This window comes from Micromys minutus (assembly GCF_963924665.1).
Source record: "Micromys minutus genome assembly, chromosome: 16".
Lineage (NCBI taxonomy): Eukaryota > Metazoa > Chordata > Mammalia > Rodentia > Muridae > Micromys > Micromys minutus.
The window spans coordinates 34,411,338-34,429,393 of NC_137985.1; the positions used below are offsets into that span (position 1 = coordinate 34,411,338).

Below are 18,056 nucleotides of genomic sequence, written 5' to 3' on the forward strand. Positions count from 1 at the left end.
TTTTGCCTTCAGAGACAAAAGTCTCTCTATGTACTCTAGGCTTGCTACAAGTTCTCAATCCTCCTGTCTCAGCTTCCTCTGGAGTGCTGGGATAACAGGTGTGCACCACCACACCCAGCTCATTTCTATGTTACAACTCTTCTCTCTATAGTAAATTCCATGATGTCTTACAGAACAAAACCTCACACTCAAAACCTCCAGCTATTCTCTTGACACTGACTACTGTGCAGTAGCTTACACTATACTTGAACATCACATCCATTACTCACTTTGTTTATCAAGGAACCAGATGTTGAACATTTATCTCTAACAGTGTCCAAGTTCTATGTTATCATCATGTGATTCCCTCTGAGTACACATTTTTTCTTTATATTTGCTTAACTCTCTTTACATTGCATTCAGTCCAGTTTCTCTGTGTTAATAACAAATGCCTCTGTACCGAGAGAAAGGTTTACTTAAGGTTAAAGAACCAAGAACTCGAGTGTTGTGTCCAATTCTTTGCTGGCTTCTTTATTTCTGCCTCATTTGTTTCTCTGGCCAGTCTTTCTTCCAATGGGGTGAGAAGAGAGACTGTCCCAATGGAAGTGTACATGGATTTAAGCTTGAAAGTTGAGTGCTGTTATAGCAAGGGAGCTTTGAAAGCCTTCCAATTTGTAGGGCATGGTGGTGCACACCTTTAATCCCAGCACTTGGGAGGTAGAGGCAGGTGGATTTCTATGAGTGTGAAGCCAATATGTCTACACAGAGAGCTCCAGACAAACCAAGGCAACACAGTGAGACCATGTCTCAAAAAGTAAATGATGAATGAATGGATAAATGAATAAATTAAGTCTTTCCAATCAACTGAAGAAACTTAGATGGTGATGGTGTAGAATAAGTCTTTCCAATCAACTGAAGAAACTTAGATGGTGATGGTGTAAACCACCCAACAGCTCAGTTACTACTGAAAACATCTGAAGGCCAGGCAAGATGGTCTTATTGCTTAAATACAAAAAGAATCCTCTCCGTAAAAGATGTAAATATTCTGTATAGCCACAATCTATCCAAGATAGCTTAAAATCCTTACTGAAAAAACTCTCCTTTTATCTGGATTATACCGTCAGGAGTATGTGCAAGGTTGTCACTTTATAAAAGAAACCTCAATAAAAGTTCCAGATTTCTGTGAACCATGGTGGCTCAAGCCTGTAATCCTAGCATTCAGGAGGCTGAGGCAGGAGGATTGCTGTAGGTTTGAGGGTAAGCTAGGCTACACGTCCCCTTGAAGTCCTGTCTCAAAAACAAACAAACAAACAAAAAAACAAAGTAAACGTTCCATTTTTGAAGTTTCATAACTGCAGTAATTGACAGGAAGTGGAGGGATAACATAACCTCTATCCAGGCAAGAGTCTTACCTTTCAATATATTATGTGCAGTCTGAACGCAACGTAGGGATGGTGAGCAATAGACGTGGTCAATAACAGTGCTACTTTCTAACAAGGCTTCACCTGCAAAGCAAACCAACAGAGAATCAGCATGATAGATTCATGTGGGCATCGTCTGAGCCTCAGGGGAACAGTGTCAAGTTGACCCACAATCCTCCCTTCCCCAGGTGGAGCTCGCAGAGACTTGCCTTCTCCTTTCCTTCTTTCTGGCGCCAGCATGAAGCTAAACGCCTTGTTAGGGGAGGTCTACCAACAGGACAATGCTCTGACCTCTTCAACGGAGATGCTGAACCCCGCTCTGTGGTACCAAGGAGAGGACCGATACCGTAACAGTCAGACTTCGCTACAATTTCAGTGGGCTAACCAGAATCGGAGCTGTGCAAACCCAACACCCAATGCTCTAATGCTTTCTTGAGTGGTTCCCTTCTTTTCCATACTAGATAAACTTCGTAAGTATCTTCATGTGGTGTCAGTGTCTTCCATGGACTTGTTCATCCTAACAGTCCCTTCTCTTGACTTGCCTCAACCTGTGCTCTAGAAACAGGAAGAGCACAATCTCCTGTACTCTTAATGCTCTTTATTTTTATGTGTTTATTCTTAGGAGAGGGGGGAGGAGGGAGAGGGGGATGGAGGGAAAGGGGGAGGGAGGGAGAGAAGGGAGGAGGGAGAGAGAGAAGGAGGGAGAGAGAGGGAGGAAGAGGGGAGGGGGAGGGAGGAAGAGAAGGAGGGAGAGAGGGAGGGAGAGAAGGGAGGAGGGAGAGAGAGAAGGAGGGAGAGAGGGAGGGAGGGAGAGGGAAGGAGGGAGAAGGAAAGAATGTATACATATGGATGTCAGAAGTCGACTTTACAGAATTGGTTCCCTCCTTCCACCTTTATGTAGGTTCTGGGGATTGAACTCAGGTCACAAGGCTTTTGTTGTAAGCACCTTTACTTACTGACCGAATCTCGTAGGGATATCTCGATGCTATGTCTGACGTCTGTGATTTTGTTAATTGTCCTCCACACCAAGAACTACCCCTTTCTCCCTCTGTTCCCTTTTTACTCAAATGACTCCCACTTGAGGACCTAGCTCACCACGCCTTTTAATTATAATTTCTCCCTCCTCTGTCCTCTCCTTCCCTCCCTCTCTCATTGCTTTATTCTACCCTTTTTCTTTCTTATTCCCCTCATACTCTGTGTAGTTTGTTATCCAGCCAGCCTTATAGTCTTATGCTCATCCACAAGACATGCATGCATTTCCAGCAACTTCACCCTTGGGTCTCCCTTGTCTAGTCCAGGAGCTTTCCCAAAGTAAATGATCAATAAGTAACGACTCATTACTAAATTAGTCACTATTAAATGACTTAAGAGTACAGGCATAGTTTCTGTACAATCAGTAGAGAAAATACTTTCAAAGGACTGAACACTGGGCCTCCGCAAATTCAGCAATGCCCCTGAACCACTTCCTTACCCTTACATTCTCTTCTACCACTCTGGCAGATGCTGCTATCATGAGCTCTCAGCTGATTCCTCTACCACACCCGTGAGTAAACCAAGCCTGACTTTCTTTCTCTTATTTCTCCACAGGAGCCTAGCTGTAATCCCAGCCCTCAAGAAGGCTGAGCCAGGGACATCTGATGTTCCAGGCCAGCCTGGTCTATAAGGCCCTGTCTCAAAAATCCAACCAAACAAACACAAAGGAAAGTTCCAAGTCTGTTGCAGGAGCCAGGAGATGCTATGTGATCATGGAGAGTCCTTACCCACTAGTCTTGCTTGCATACACCCAAACACGGTGATTGGAGCATCTTTCTCGTAATCCCGGAAACCGCCGCTCCGCTGAGGTAAGCTATGAGGCATGTTCAGGTTGGTGCGTATGTAGCGGCCTAGGGGAAGAAGAAGATCAAATAAAGGCTATGTAGACTCCTGTTTACCTGAAACTTTTTTCAGTGATTATGACCCCTCCTCCTTCTTGGTCAAAAATACTGAATCAAATACAAATCATTTCCATCTGAAGCCAGTGGGAAATATCGAATCCGACGCCTTTTCTTCCGAAGGCTGACTTAGAATCTAGTACCATCTGCCGAGGACAGAAACAAGGGGATTTCTCCGTAAACGTAACAACCGGACAAAGGAGTGCTCCTGTTCTTAAAATGCCACTCAAGGTTGACCCGAACTGGATGGGCCCACGGTGATGTAAGGCAGGAATTCTGGACACAGAACCAGTTCATTTCTCTGAGCAGCGTTGGCTGTATGAACACGAGCAAGCCACAGCTAGTCTTGGCTTCCTGATACCTCAGTTTATAGAATGGGGACAGAAACGCTTATCTCTCCCTAAAAGTTAAAACAATCAAGGGCTTCGAGATTCCAGGGATTTTCTAACTACCTTTTTCCCCCAAGAGAATGAAATCGTTTATTGAGTACACATGATCATGGACGATACCCAAGCTTCATTCCCATCTGTTATTTTATCTGATACCGTTATTCAATTTTGATATTGCACAGGGTGTGCCAACAACCATTTTATAACCAAATTGTGACCTTGCTTGGATGACACTTTCAATCGTGAAACTCATTAAATTACAACAGTAATTGGTAGTTTAACAACACCAAGGCTTTTGAAGACAATGGCTTCTCCACCCAAGCAACCATAAATAAATTCCAAATGGAACTTGGCACTACCCTGAAGGAATTCTAACGTCACACTGTTCTAACTACCTTAAAATGACTCATTGTACATAAAACTAGCTTGATGGTGCCCCCTAGAGGCTGCAACAGGTATGCATTGCTGTGCAGCCCACCAACCACCAGCAGTCCCCTTTAGACACAAGAGATGCATCCCAAGAGCCCCACTAGATGCCTGAATGCCTAGGAGACTATGTTTTATCCACACAAACATCCCTAGGATAACATTTAATTTATAAGTCAGCCACAGTGTTCAGGAATATTAAAATGCTATTCTGTGATGAAATATAAATAAAATAAATGTCTTGCGTAAAACATCTTATTGTATCATACTCCGGCTTCTTATGAAAGAATACTCTATCTATGTGGTCACATGAGAAGAGGCAAATGATACTGTGATACTCTGATGCTAGATTAGAAAACCAAGGAGTAGGTGGGTAGTATTTATACCGTGGGGACACTGGAAAAAGGGATGATGACATGGGTGGGGCACAGTTGAAGAGCCTGAGGTTTTTATCACATGACCCAGAATGGAGGGATTACAATATGACACATACAAATTGCTTATGTTTATGCTAAGTTTATTTCATGTAAGAGGAGAAAACCCTAAATAAGAGAATGGCGATATACACTATAGGCACGCCTGTAGAGCATTTCCTTAATTACTGATTGATGTGGGAGGGCCCATTCCATTGTGGGTAGCATCATCCCTGGGTGGGAGGTCCTGGGCTTTATAAGAAAACAGGCTGAGCAAGCCAGTAAGCGGCGCCTCTCCATGGCTTCTGCATCACCTCCTGCCTCTAGGTTCCTGAACTGTTTGAGTTCCTGCCCTGTCTTTCTTCAATGAGACTACAGTGTGGAAGTGTGGGATGAATCAACCCTTTCCTCTCCAACTTGCTTTTGGGTCATGGTGTTTCATCACAGCAGTAGAAATCCTAAGACAGCTTGTTTTGAACTATTCCACTTACTAGGTTTAGACCGTGGTTAACTGTGGGTAAACAAAACCACAGAGAGACTCACCTTTGGCATCAAAGCATTGGGATAGCCAGTACTTCCCAAATACGACGTCCATCCTCTCCCCATGACGACACACAAAGAGGCATCGCTTCTGGGGTCCAGGCTGGCTGTTGACTCTCAGGGGCTACAGAGGAAGGAGGACAAGGAGTAAAGATACATGTGGCATCACAGACTACCCTGTGTGCATGCCAAGAGAGCTGGGCTCAAGGAAAACCCTGCCAGTGTGTTACTCTGATGATCTCGCCGACTGCCATGAGGCTAATCTGGCCGGCTTGTAAAGTAAGGATAATAAACTCATCCTGCCGACCTCAGCAGTCACCCTCCGGCTCCCATGAGTATCTGTAGGTGCTTTGGAGTGTGAGGGATTATGAAAAAACTATACTCTTTGCTTCCCCTACTGCAACAGAAGGGTTACTCAGGGTACAGTTTACAGGTCAAGCCAGCCGTTAATGTGGGGACAGACAGTCATCTAGACAGCTCTCTCCTCCAAAGAGAAGTGTCATCAGCTCTTTCTGGGAGGGAGATATTTCATTGTCACACATGTCTGCCTTATGTCTATTTTATCTTCAGTGGCCTGCTTTGCATATTCTTTTTCCTATAATTGTATTATTTATGTGTATGGGTATTTTGCCTGCCTGCATGTATTAGGACCATGTGCCTGCAGTGTCCACAGAGGTGGAAGAACTCAGTAGGGCTGGAATTACAGTTATAACCACCATGTGGGATGCTGGGATTCAAACTCGGGACCTCCGGAAGAGCAGTCAGTGCTCTTAACTGCTGAGCCACCTCTGTGGCCAGGCTTTGCATATTCTAGTCATCATGTGTGCTGTGATCTGGGCTGCATATATGTTGGCATATGCATTTCATTCCATATGCTGGCACTGCCATTCCAGAAATGGGCTGGGGAGATCGATGCATCATATGTGGTGACTCCGGCAAGTTGAGCCAAGTACTGGTTTCCACAGCTGCTAGTGGAACCGTATAGATAAAGGAACCACATCCTTCTTGCTGATGCATCGGATCTTCCCAGTTGCCTCAGGCTGCTGGGTCATTGCTGGCCAAAGCTCTTCCATTGGCTTCTTGTTGCTTTGCCAGGGCTAATGTGTGGATTGGCACTGTGAACTTTGCTGCCTGCTCTCCTGATGTTCCTTAATTCAAACCCTGGGCTCCGGACAAAGCACACACCCCTTTTTATCCTTCACATGTTGAAGTTTCAATTCTGTCTCTGTCCTGCTTGACTAACACACTTACTTCCTTCTCCAGCCTGTCCCCAAAGTGTCACCAGTATACTGAATTCTCACTATGCCAGGGGAATTGCATGGCTGGAGAGGTGTCTCAGCAGTTAAGAGCACTTTACTGTTCTTCCAGTGGTCCTGAGTTCAATTCCCATTGCTATACTAAGAAGCTCATTCTACTGATCCAAGTAGAAAGACAGACAGCCTCTTTTTTGGGATGACCTTGCTTCCAAGCTCAAACTCATGTGGCGTTGTCCACAGACAGTACCACCAGCTCACCCGTCTCTTCCTAGGTTTGGATTGCTGTGTCTCTGTGATCTTGTTCAATCCCCACCTCATCAGGTTAGGAACCCTTTGGAAGAAGCAAGGCCAGTGCTGAGGATGGTCCTCAAAGCATCCTGACTAGCTGGGTGGTGGTGGTACATGCCTTTAATCTCATCACTTGGGAGGTAGAGGCAGGGGGATATCTGAGTTCGAGGCCAGCTGGTCTACAAAGTGAATTCCAGGACAGGCAGGACCACACAAAGAAACCCTGCCTCAAAAAATCAAAACGAAGCAAAAACCAAAACCATCAAGATTAGATCCAAGGACATGACCCTCATGATCAGCCTTACCTGCATGGGCTGGCAGATGATAGTGAGGGGTGCTGTCTCCCCAAGTCCTTGATCCTCATACTGCCGCCTCTCTAAGGCCCCATCTCCAAACGTGAGTGAGCTGGATGATACCGTATTCAAGATGGAGTAGGAACTGCAGGGGAAGGAGAGGAAGGGGTTGATGGCTTTCTTTGGACAGGAGTCATCAGTTGTTCATGCTCAAGCTCAACAGGAGTATGGGACTTAGCACAAAGGACTGTCTGGTCACGCATGCTTGGGAATGTGAGTAGGGAGCACCCCATCCCCAGGCAAGAACGTGTTCTTTTTTTTTTAACCGAAGTCTCGCAGTTAATAAACAAAGGCAGACAGTTCTCAGAGCTGAGGAAAGATGCACTCACCCCTTTGGGCAGGGATGGGGTCCAGTGACGCTAGGCTTATTAGAATGCTGCAGGCAGGGTTGGCAGCAGAGACATGTTAAAGAATAATGAGGTATCAATTATGTAGCACCGTTCCAGCTCTTTCTGTCTCGGCGGAGAGAAATAAACAGTTCCCGTCGCCTTTAAACTTTCCCCGGGGTTATTTCCATCCGAGGAATGTGAGCGGAAATGTGCTCTGGGCACCCCTTTGCCTGTGGTTCTGCGGTTCTCAGGAACGTGACCCTTATCCCTTAACCTGCCCTTTTCAGTCTCCTGCACTGTACTGACCTCCCATAGCAACTCCGAGAAGATGCTTAGAGACCGGGTTATTTCCGAGGGTCTGACTCTTGCCTGATGTTTGGCGCTGTGAATCTTATTTCAGACTATGCCACTGTAACTACAGAGGCCAGGAGGAGACTGGGCCTAGAGCAAAGCTGCCCAAACATTCCACCCCGAAATTCCTGCACTCAGTAGCTTTACGTAATGAGAACTTCTATTTAAAAACGGTTGTTGGGCAGCCCTAACAAATATCTCCTGGGTCACTTGGCAACCTCAAAGGGAAGTATGTGAATCTTTACTTTCTTGTTCTTGGGAAGGCCCAGTTTGCTCTACCAAGTCTGGGTTTACATCTCTAGACCTAACAATCTTGGCAAGTTAGCAAGTACCCACTCTGCTGAATTTACCTTTAACACAGTATGCTTTTACTTTTGAAGTTTTTCATCTTTTCTAAAATCAGAAAGCTATTTATTATTTATTATTGGCTTAAAAAATTACCCACCACTAGCTTTTTTTTTTTTTTTTTTTTTTGACATGTATTCACTGTACACAGTACTGAGTTTCATAAGGACGTTTCCATACAAGTACTTTGGTGTTTGGCGTGGCGGCACAGTAGTACTCTGGAGGCAGAAGTAGGCAGAACTCGGTAAATTTGAAGTAGGCCTCCTTTACATGGTGAGCTCCAGGACTGCCAGGGCTACTGTCTTGTGGCTGGGGGAACCAGGGACACAGATACCTTTTTCCAAAACAGTTAACAATGTATGTTGGTCACATTTTCTCCCTCTACTCCCTCTGTCCTCATGTGTCCCCTCCATTAGTCCCTGTAGTGGTTTGAATATGTTTGGCCCAGGGAGTGGCACTATTCGGAGGTGTTGCCTTAGAGTAGGTATGTCACTGTGGGTGTGGGCTTTAAGACCCTCGTCCTGGCTACCTGGAAGCCAGTCTTCTCCTAGCAGCGTCCAGATGAAGATGTAGCACTCTCAGCTCCTCCTGCACCATGCCTGCCTGGATGCTGTCCTGCTCCCATCTTGATGATAATGGACTGAACCTCTGAGCCTGTAAGCCAGCCCCAATTAAATGTCATCACAATTACATTATAAGAGCGGCCTTGGTCACGGTGCCTATTCACAGCAGTAAGACCCCAACTAAGACAGTCCCCAAACTCCTTTAAACAGTTTTCACTTCTACATTCATGTCACATGTACATATGTATGCACACACGCTTTGATGTACTTATCTAAAATTTATGATTGGTGAGAGAAAACACGCAGTATTTGTTTCCCTAACTTAATTCACTTATGACATTTCCCTTTTGCTTTTGTTAGATCAAATTCCATTGCATACACTCACACTTTCTTTATTCATCCCTCCGTGTACGTCACTGACACCAACTTCCCGACTTAGCTATTGTGAACAGTCCTTAAACAAGCATCACTGTATGTCGCCTTCGGGTCCTGTGAGTAAAATCCCTCCAGTGGCACAGTCAGGTCAGGGGTCAGGAGTTGCTTGGGTTTTTGTTTGCTTTTTTTCTTCTCAAGAAACCATATGATATTTATTACGTTGGGACTCGTTGTTGCCCTTAGAAGTTCTTCACCCTACACATGATTGGCCAGTTTTTGTTTCTGTTCGAGATGGGGTTTCACAGAGTCCCCCCTGGCTTCAAACACCCGATCATCTTGCTTCCACTTCCCGAGTAATGGGATAACGGGCGTGTGCCACCACACCATATGTCTGTGATGCTGAAACTCAAACCCAGAGCTTCTGACATGCTACACAAGCACTCTGCCAACTGAGTATGTCTTCAGCCTGAATATATGTTCAGGCATCGTTGTCAGACCCTAAAAATGATCTACAAATTCGTGCACATCCGATGCACCAGGAGGCCCTGAGCTGCGTCCTGTTCCTGTTCACAGCCTATGAGGTAGAGCCAGGAGCCTGTATCTCAGTGGAGCCGTATCTTTCTAGTATGATGTGCCACCTAATTAAACCTATTATGGGTACATTTAAGTCACTGTAGCCCAAGGAAAGCTGAGCCACTCACACACTGATGGACCAGCTGTTCTCCTTTATTTTAAGCAGAGAGCCTTCCCAACGGCACACAACCAAAGAAACTTCAGTTTTCCTGTCTGGCTCATCAAAGCTCCGGGCCTCCAGTGTCTAGCTGTCTGGAATCTTTCCAACATCTCCCTTGCCCACGACTGTAAGTCCTTTATTGTATCACAGCTGGGAAGAAAATGATAGGCCCTTTTCTCTCCCTCCAGCTCCCTTGGTGAGAATGGCAGCTTCCTTCCCATCTTCAATGTCACTAGAATCAAGAGACCCAGCTTTCCCTGGGCAGCCCGTGGACGGGGTCAGGCCAGGATGGAGAAGAAATAGGCCTGACATGGAGAATTCCTTCTCTGGGAGCAGCAAGATTCATCTCCTGCCTAGAACATGCTAGGCCTGTGTGAGGGTCAGCAGGTCACCCTACTCTGACAAGGGGTCAGCATCACCCAGAAGGTACTTAGGGACACTCAGGAACAAATGACCACGAGGAAGAGCAATGAGAAGGAAAACACTTTCCTAGGCATTCAGAAGGCACAGGAGCACTGGGTGAGGAGAGGAATAAAGCCAACTGTCATCCCAAGTTTCTGTACACTGCCTGAACCCTCTCTAGAACTTTTCTTGAAGCAGGCCAGCATCAAGCCAGATGGCTCCTGTATCTCCCCATGACTGACCATCTTTGGTTAGGCATGAGAAGGCTTCTCTCACAGTGGGGCCCAGCTATGCCTCTGTGTGTCATTCCTACCTCTGGGACTAAGTAGCAACAGGCAACTCATATGTCAGGACTTTTTTTTTTTTTTTTTTTTTTTTTTTTTTTTTTTTTAATGGAAGAGACATTTAGCTTAACGAGGTCCAGTAAACACAGACAAAAAAAAAAAAAAAAAAAAAAAAAAAATTAATCAAGAACATTAGTGGGTATTCTGTTGAAAGTACTGCTGTCCAGCCACCCCAGATCTGGCAGAGCTGTTCTTTACTGTGGCCACCACCACAGCTTGTCCTGTATGTGCAATGATTAGCTCTTTTATGGTGGCCCAGAGTAGTAATTCAACTTGGGCAAGCTTTGCTCTACAAGGTTTGTATGAGAGAGTAGGGGTTTGAATATAACTGGACTAAGACTCATCTTCTTAATCAGAGTCTCGATGCCCAGTCCTTGCACCTGAGAGTTTAATTTCAAACAAGTTCCCAAGAAATATCATTAACAGTCATCTTCAAAGTAAAAGGAGATGACACACAGGCCTTCCATGGTGCCCTGGGGGACATTAGTCAGTTGTCCCCCGGGTGGAGCCTGAACCCTAGTTCAGGGAGGAGGTTAGATGACTCACAGGGGTCGGTGGGACCCCATGTGTGTACTCTGCCCCCACATATAGCCCCACTGCTAAAACCAAGACTCGTGAGCTGTGTTTCACCCAGCAGATTACTGTCCGTGCTGAGCACATGTGCAGGCCTCTCTTTGGGGAGATGTTCCGAGGACTGAATCACTGGCTGACTTGTCTGAATAGCATCAGAGTGAGCTTAGACCTAGCTGTTAGGGCGCTGTGATACAACTTAAGGGATGTTACCATGTTCAAGGGCAAACCCTGACCCAAATTCCACATATGATGCATGACTGTATGTGTGTGTTAGTAGGGGTGGGACAGAGGATAACCACGAGTTCCTTAGTCACTGTCAATCTTTTAAAATGTATTTATTTTTATTTATGTGTGTGTATATGTGGGGGTCTCATAGGCTAGAAGAGGGAGTTAGATCTTTCTAAACTGGAGTTACAACTGCTTGTGAGTCACTTTGTGGGTGCTAGGATCTGATCTTTGTTCCTTATGATGTCACAGCAAGTGCTCTTAACCCCTTAACTGCTGGGCCATCTCTCCAGCCCCCATTAACACATTTTAGGACATTTAAATCTGTCTGTCTGTCTATCTATCTATCTATCTATCTACCTACCTACCTACCTACCTACCTATCTATCTATCTATCCATCCATCCATCCATCCATCCATCCATCTATTTATCTATCTATTTATCAACCTACCATCTTTCTATTTATCTATTTATCTTTGTGTTCATGTGCATGTTGCCGTGTGTGTGTGTGTGTGTGTGTGTGTGTGTGTGTGTGTGTGTGTATGTGTGTGTGTGTCTGGCGTGGACTGGTTTTTTTCCTTCCACCATGTGTGCCTTGCAGTTTGGACTTGGGTCATCAGACTCTTTGGCAAGTGCCTTTCCTATGTTGCTAGCCATTCACCTTTCTGGCTGACATAGAAGGAGGTGTCTGTCTAGCTGCTCTAAGGCGTCAGCCCTCCAGAGTAATGGCCCAGGATGAGATAAACAGAAGCCACACAGCGACACATACACTCAGCATGGGATGCTGCTGCCCTCTAGCCAGAGATGGCCTGCAGCCTCGGGTTGGCTACCCACCAGGAACCCAGATAGGCAGTGACCCCGCACGGGACAGAGAGTGGGTCTACATACCCATGGAAGATCCAGGTGCTACATTCATCAGCCTTGGTGATGTAGTTCTCAGGAAGCAGCCCAGAGCAGCCAGTGGTCAGGGAGGTGCCATAAATCCAGCCCTCACTGGTGCTGGTCTGTTCCATGGGAGACATGAAGATGAAGTCCCCCGGGACCAACTCCAGCTCGTCGTCATTTTGAGGTGAATAAGGATAGATCACCTGTAACGTCTGCAAAAGAGGGGAAGAGCCATGAGACCAAACTCGTCTACCAGTCCTTGTAGAACCTGAGGTCCTACACAGTACGCTATGTACACAATGACAAAGTGCACTGCAGGGAGTCCCTGGGGTCACAGGCTCTGGGCAGACATGGCTTCTGATGAAAAAGCACTTCTCTCACTATTGTTTCATGGGTAGGTGCCTGGTGTTCCAGAACCTTCCAACCCCGCTAGCCATGCTTTCACTTCCTGTCAGGACTCAGAAGTAGGTTTCAGGAACTCACAGAAAGCTGGAAGATTCCTCTGGGCAATTTCTGTGGCAAGCACTAGGCAGATGGGAATTGTTAGAGGACAGTTGTCTTCTACACAGGCTCACAGGCAGGACAAGGGGGAGTCACTCACACTGGGAATAAAGGATCTCTCTGTCCCTCTGTCTCTGTCTCTGTCTCTGTCTCGCTCTCTCTCTCTCTCTCTCTCTCTCTCTCTCTGTGTGTGTGTAGTGTGTGGCGTCAGTGTATACAGGAGCCCCCAGAGGACAGAAGAGAGCATCAGAGTTCTTGGAACTGTGTTACAGGACGTTGTGAGCTGCCATGTGGGTACTGGGACCCAAACCCAAGTCCTCTGCAAGAGCAGCCTGTGCACTGTGCTGCGCAGAAGGACGACCCTTTCTCTGTGACTCGGCTGATGAAACAAAGCAGCCCATGGTTTCAAGGCCTTCCTTAAGCCTACATAGTAACAAAGACCCTGAACCAAATCTGTCTATCCTAGAAACCAACGTGTATAACCAGAAGGAAACCAGCTTCCACCAGAGAGCAGATGGAGGCCACATGTCCATTCTTTGAGTTCAGAAAAGGCCCCCAGGGTAGCTATGAGGCCAGGCCATGTGGCCGATGTATCCTACTTGAATGGGGGTGGTGCTTCTTTTCTTGGTGTATAAAAGCATCATAATCCTAGACATTTTTTTTAAAGCCTTAGCCATTCATTTTATTTTTTTTATCACCAGCAAGAGACTTCATAGGAAGGAAATTATAACCTATCTTACATGTTTCCAGACAGCCAGAAAGGTGGAGAAGGCTTCCCTCAGGCTCTGGGTCTGGAAATGACAGGCTCTATATTCTGACTCCCATCTTAAGAGTTTTCAGCTTTGGCCTCCATCAATGCCTAGACTAAAGGTTAAATGTGATGTTGTGCGGAAATGCAGAAGGTCAAAGCCTCACAGGGCTATAGGTGCTTCTGGTGGGCCAGGTTTCCTGACCAAGGGGCCTGAGGCCAGTGTTGGGAGGGCTGAATGAGCCGCCAGAACAACAGACAGTAAAGATAGAGCTCTACTGTGTGTAGGGCTGAAATCTCAGCCCTGGGGAGGCTGAGATGGAGGATTACTTGAGGTGATACAGCCTGGTCTACATAGTGAGTCTAGGCAAGCCTGAGCTACAGAGTAAGTTCTTACTTCAAAACAAAACACCAAACCAAACCAAATAAGCCATTTTCTTCTAGAAGTCTCTAAAGGAAAAAGACAGAAAAACGTGGTTTCTCTCAGAGGGCAGAGTCTAAAAGACAAAGTTATCCTCTTCCCTTTCCCTTCCCCCTCTCCCTCCATGTGCTCATGGTGGCCTTTACTCCTTTATTCCTCTCTCTCTCTCTCTCTCTCTCTCTCTCTCTCTCTCTCTCTCTCTCTCTCTCTTTCACCCTCTTAACTTTCCCATGACCCGAATAAGCTCTATTCTGTACTATTAAAAAAAAAAAAAAAAAAAAAACAAAGTTAGTCACTAAAACTCTCTTTTAAGCTCAGTTCTGGGTAGGCACATGGAGAAGCAGGGAAAGACAGCATCACTTCTCCTGGAACAGGGAATAGTCAAAACAGCACCTCTGGCCTGACAGTGCTGCCTCCCCCTAAGAGAACTTAGAGCAATGCAGAAGTCTTCCAGTCACAGCACTTAAAGTTGAGCATCATGCCGGGTGGTGATGGCACAAACTTTTAATTCCAGCAGAGGCAGGCAGGCAGATCTCTGAGTTCTGAATTTGAAGCCAGCCTGGTCTACACAGCGAGTTCCAGGATAGCTAAGGCAACACAGAGTAACCTGTTTCGAAAAACTAAAAACAAACTAAACACTAAAAACAAAACAAAACAAAAAAGGCTGAGTGTGCCATTTCAGACATCCCTGAGAACACCAAGGCTCAAGGAGGATTGAAGATAAAATATCCTAGGCATATGGTAGAGGGACAGTAAATAACGTGGATTGATTGTAGAACCTAAAAATTAGAGGAGTTCAGCAAATATAATACTATAACCAGAGGCCAGGGTGTAATTAGTAATGCAACGCATGCTCCCATGGTTCTGGAGTCCTCATAATTGTTGAGCTACCTCTCCATTCCCCTTCTGCCTTATTTTTTTGAGACAAGGACTCTCACCGAACCTGGAACTTCCAGGGATCCCCGTTTCTGCCTCCCCAACACTAAGACTACAGGTACGTGCACACCATTTTTGGTTTCCTGGCGTGAGTGCCGGAGCACTGAATTCTGGCTTCCAGGCTTGCACCGAGTCACCTCCTCAGCCTGGGTGTTTGTTTGTTTGCTTGCTCTTCAGTTGCTTGGTTGGGCTTTTTGTTGTTGTTGTTGTTTGCTTTGTTTTATTCAAAGACTCACATAGCCCAGGCTGGCCTTGAACTCACTGTGTAGCTGAGGATAACCTTGAATTTCCAATCCCCTGCCTCTGGGATTACAGGTGTGTACCAGTATGTCCACTTTTATGTGGGGGCAGAACTCGAACCCAGGGGACTCATGGATTCCAGGCGAGCACTCTACAAACTGAGCTGCTTTCCCATCCTGTGGATTAGAGAAATTGCTGATTTCTATTCTGTCTTCCTCCTGGGAACAGAATGAAGGGGGAGGAAGGTGGGAACATCACACACCCAAGGGACTCCAGAAGACCAAAAGGCCGGAGAGAACCTAGCGGGACAGTGGACGCCTTATCAGACGAGACCGTGATAATTGAGCTTTCACAAGTAAGAGATAAAGGGGGTCAAGTTATTTTTAGAATAATTCATGTGGGTATCTGCAGCCTCTTTCCTTCTGCACAGACTGAGCTGAATGTGGGTCACGCAGAAAAGCAGTTACCCTTGGAGTTCACCAGAGGGCAGTGTTCATTAGAAGACAAACCCTGTAAAATTCCATACACCTTTTCCTCTTACAAAGGTGACTTCCATGAGGCCAGTGCACCATCAACCCTGACCTTTCCTTCTGCCTTTGTCTGTGGAAAAAGAGTTTGTTCACCACACTTCTCTCTAGTATCCTTAAGGATCATTCTTGGTGATTCTAGGAGATGCCAAAATCCTTACAGTCAGATGTAGTTTGCTTAGTCTGTCTCAGGACCAGCGACTGAAGAATATTCACACCTGGAAAGTCAGGCAAGGCCTGGGCTTGCCACTCCCAAAGTGCCATACCTCACCTCAAAGCTTTGGTTCCTAGACTGGCTCTTAACACTTCCCAAACACTGAGTCTGCCTGGGCACAGCAAGGCGCTCTGTCTGTTTCTGGTTTTGTTTTTGTTTTTGACATGTTAAGAAAGTATAAAAGAATTGTCAGAGGTCATGGGCTAACAACAATAGCACCTTTAGGCATAGTTGAACAATTGAGAAACATGTAACCATTGTTTAATAAATGTAATTAAGCTAGAAGACAGTTTCTTTTTCCATCTAACAACAGTAGTTGTCCACTAACCATGGGTTCATTCCAAAACCCAGAGGGTAGGCCTGAAACTGTAGATAGTGCCAAACACTTTCTGAATATTGTGTTAAGTGTATACTATATATTTTTCTATTAATAGCTATGGTCAACTTTAATTTATAGATTGAGAACAAAACCAATAATAAAATAGAGAAGTTCTAACAATACGCTGTAATAAAATAAAGTCATTGCAAAGCCATGAATTTGTGCATGTCTGCACTGTGTATGTAGTATATGCATGCATGTATGTGTAACAAGTGCATGCCCCCACGTGTTTGTGGCCCTGTGTGTGTACATACAGAGTCCAGAGAAAGAGGTTGGGTGTCTTCTATTATTCCCTTCAGTCAGGGTCTCTCCATCCCAAGCTCACCATGAACTTCTGCAAGCTCTTAGGATTTGTTTGTAGCCTCAACACTGAGGCTACAGGAACATGGGCTTTTGTGGGTGCTGGAGATTTGTATTCAGGTCTTTGTGTTTGCACAGCAAGCACGCCTACCCCTGCATCGGGCCATCTCCCATCTCCTAGTCCTGCCTGTGAAAGAGTACCTTCTGATAGCTGAGAGAGTGAGAGAAAGGGGAACAGCAGACACCGCAGGGCTACTATACGTGCTCTTTCCTTGGATGGATCGTCTGACTTTGTTGATCAAAAGACCGAGGCTCCGCTTCCTGTGGCCTCAACTGTACGGCTGCTTCAGAGCAGACAGTCAACCTCTGGTTTTCTTTAAGATAAAAAAGATGACCAGGGTCCTTCTGAGAGCCGTGTGATTGATTGGAAAGCCATGCTGATTGCATCCAAAGAAGGATGCTAAAACTTAGACCCGCTTGTCTACAGTGGGACTCAGCTGTGCTCAGTCACATCTTCCATTGTAGAGTTCACAGCCTCTCAAAGGGACCAGGGAGATTCCCTTTTACATCTGTCTGTCCCCGCTCCCTTGCTGGACTCAAAGCTCCTTTCTTATAAATGTGTTCAGTGTGTGTGTGTGTGTGTGTGTGTGCGCGCGCACAGGGAGGTAAGATTCCATTCTCTCCTTCTAACATGTGGGTTCCAGGAATTGAACTTGGGCCTGACGGCAAATGCCATCACCCACCGAGTCACCTCAGTGACCCTTAAAACACTGAGGGCAAAAATCTAAAACATTCTGCATGCCCAGTGGTACCTTGCATGCTCTAAATGTGAGCATGCTATCAAATATCCGTGGGATTTGCCTGGGATTACGCAGGGCTGTGGAAAAGCATTACCTCGTGGTTAGCAAATCGGATATCCCGAGAGAATATGGTGGCCACCCAGTCACACCCTAGCTTGACATCGATGTTCTGGGCAAGTTTCTCGAGGGTGGGTAGGTGGCTGGCTTGGAAGTGGTAGGCTAGCGTCACATGCAGCTGCTTCTTATGAGGCTCCACGTGCACTTCTGGAAAAAGGAAGGCAGCGTTCGCGGGTTAGAAAGAAGAAATCACAACAATGGAGGAGATAGAAAACTGGGCCCAGAAAGGGGTCCTGTTCCCCAAATAACAAAGAAGCCACTCCTTGGGAGAGGCAGCAGAGGAATTAAAGGGGCAGATCCCAGGCCCCAACCGACTCACTGCTCCAGAGATAAAAAGCCAGGACAGATGGCTTTTCAGCAGGAGCTGGGGATGGGTTTGGGTTCATCTTTTTGGTTGACTCCTCCTGACAAGTCCAGGGACCCATCACCAGCCCCCCTATTCAGATGAAGGAGACCTAAAGGGACAACGTGATTGATAGGGAAATGCAAAGCAGGGTTTGTGACTGTGTGACTGCCGGAGCGTTTGTCTTCATCTGGGATCAGATAGCCTGGATTCTGGGGGTGTGGTGGAAAGGAGGGAGCTGGGGAACCTCGCAGTATAAAGTAAGCCTTCGCAACAACACGTATGTGAATAGTTGTAGGGAACTGTCCAGGATGTTATGAAGTGTTTAGTAACACCCCCCAGCCTCTACCCCCTGGATAGCAGCAGCACCCCAAGTCATACCCCCCAAAACACACTACATATTTGCAA

The 18,056-nt window shown here is 46.1% G+C and overlaps 1 protein-coding gene across 2 annotated transcripts in view; it reads right to left on the reverse strand.

Moving 5' to 3' along the window:
• The window catches only part of UBASH3B (ubiquitin associated and SH3 domain containing B), a gene marked incomplete at its 5' end in the record, with an annotated part of 132,363 nt that overhangs the window by 10,314 nt on the left and 103,993 nt on the right, over nt 1–18,056 (reverse strand). For both annotated transcript variants that reach the window (XM_080929930.1, XM_080929929.1), the window contains 6 exons: nt 1,392–1,484; nt 3,161–3,283; nt 5,103–5,223; nt 6,949–7,081; nt 12,126–12,334; nt 17,283–17,452. In XM_080929930.1, the coding sequence (XP_080786056.1) occupies nt 1,392–1,484; nt 3,161–3,283; nt 5,103–5,223; nt 6,949–7,081; nt 12,126–12,334; nt 17,283–17,452 (849 nt within the window). The remainder of the gene's footprint in view (nt 1–1,391; nt 1,485–3,160; nt 3,284–5,102; nt 5,224–6,948; nt 7,082–12,125; nt 12,335–17,282; nt 17,453–18,056) is intronic.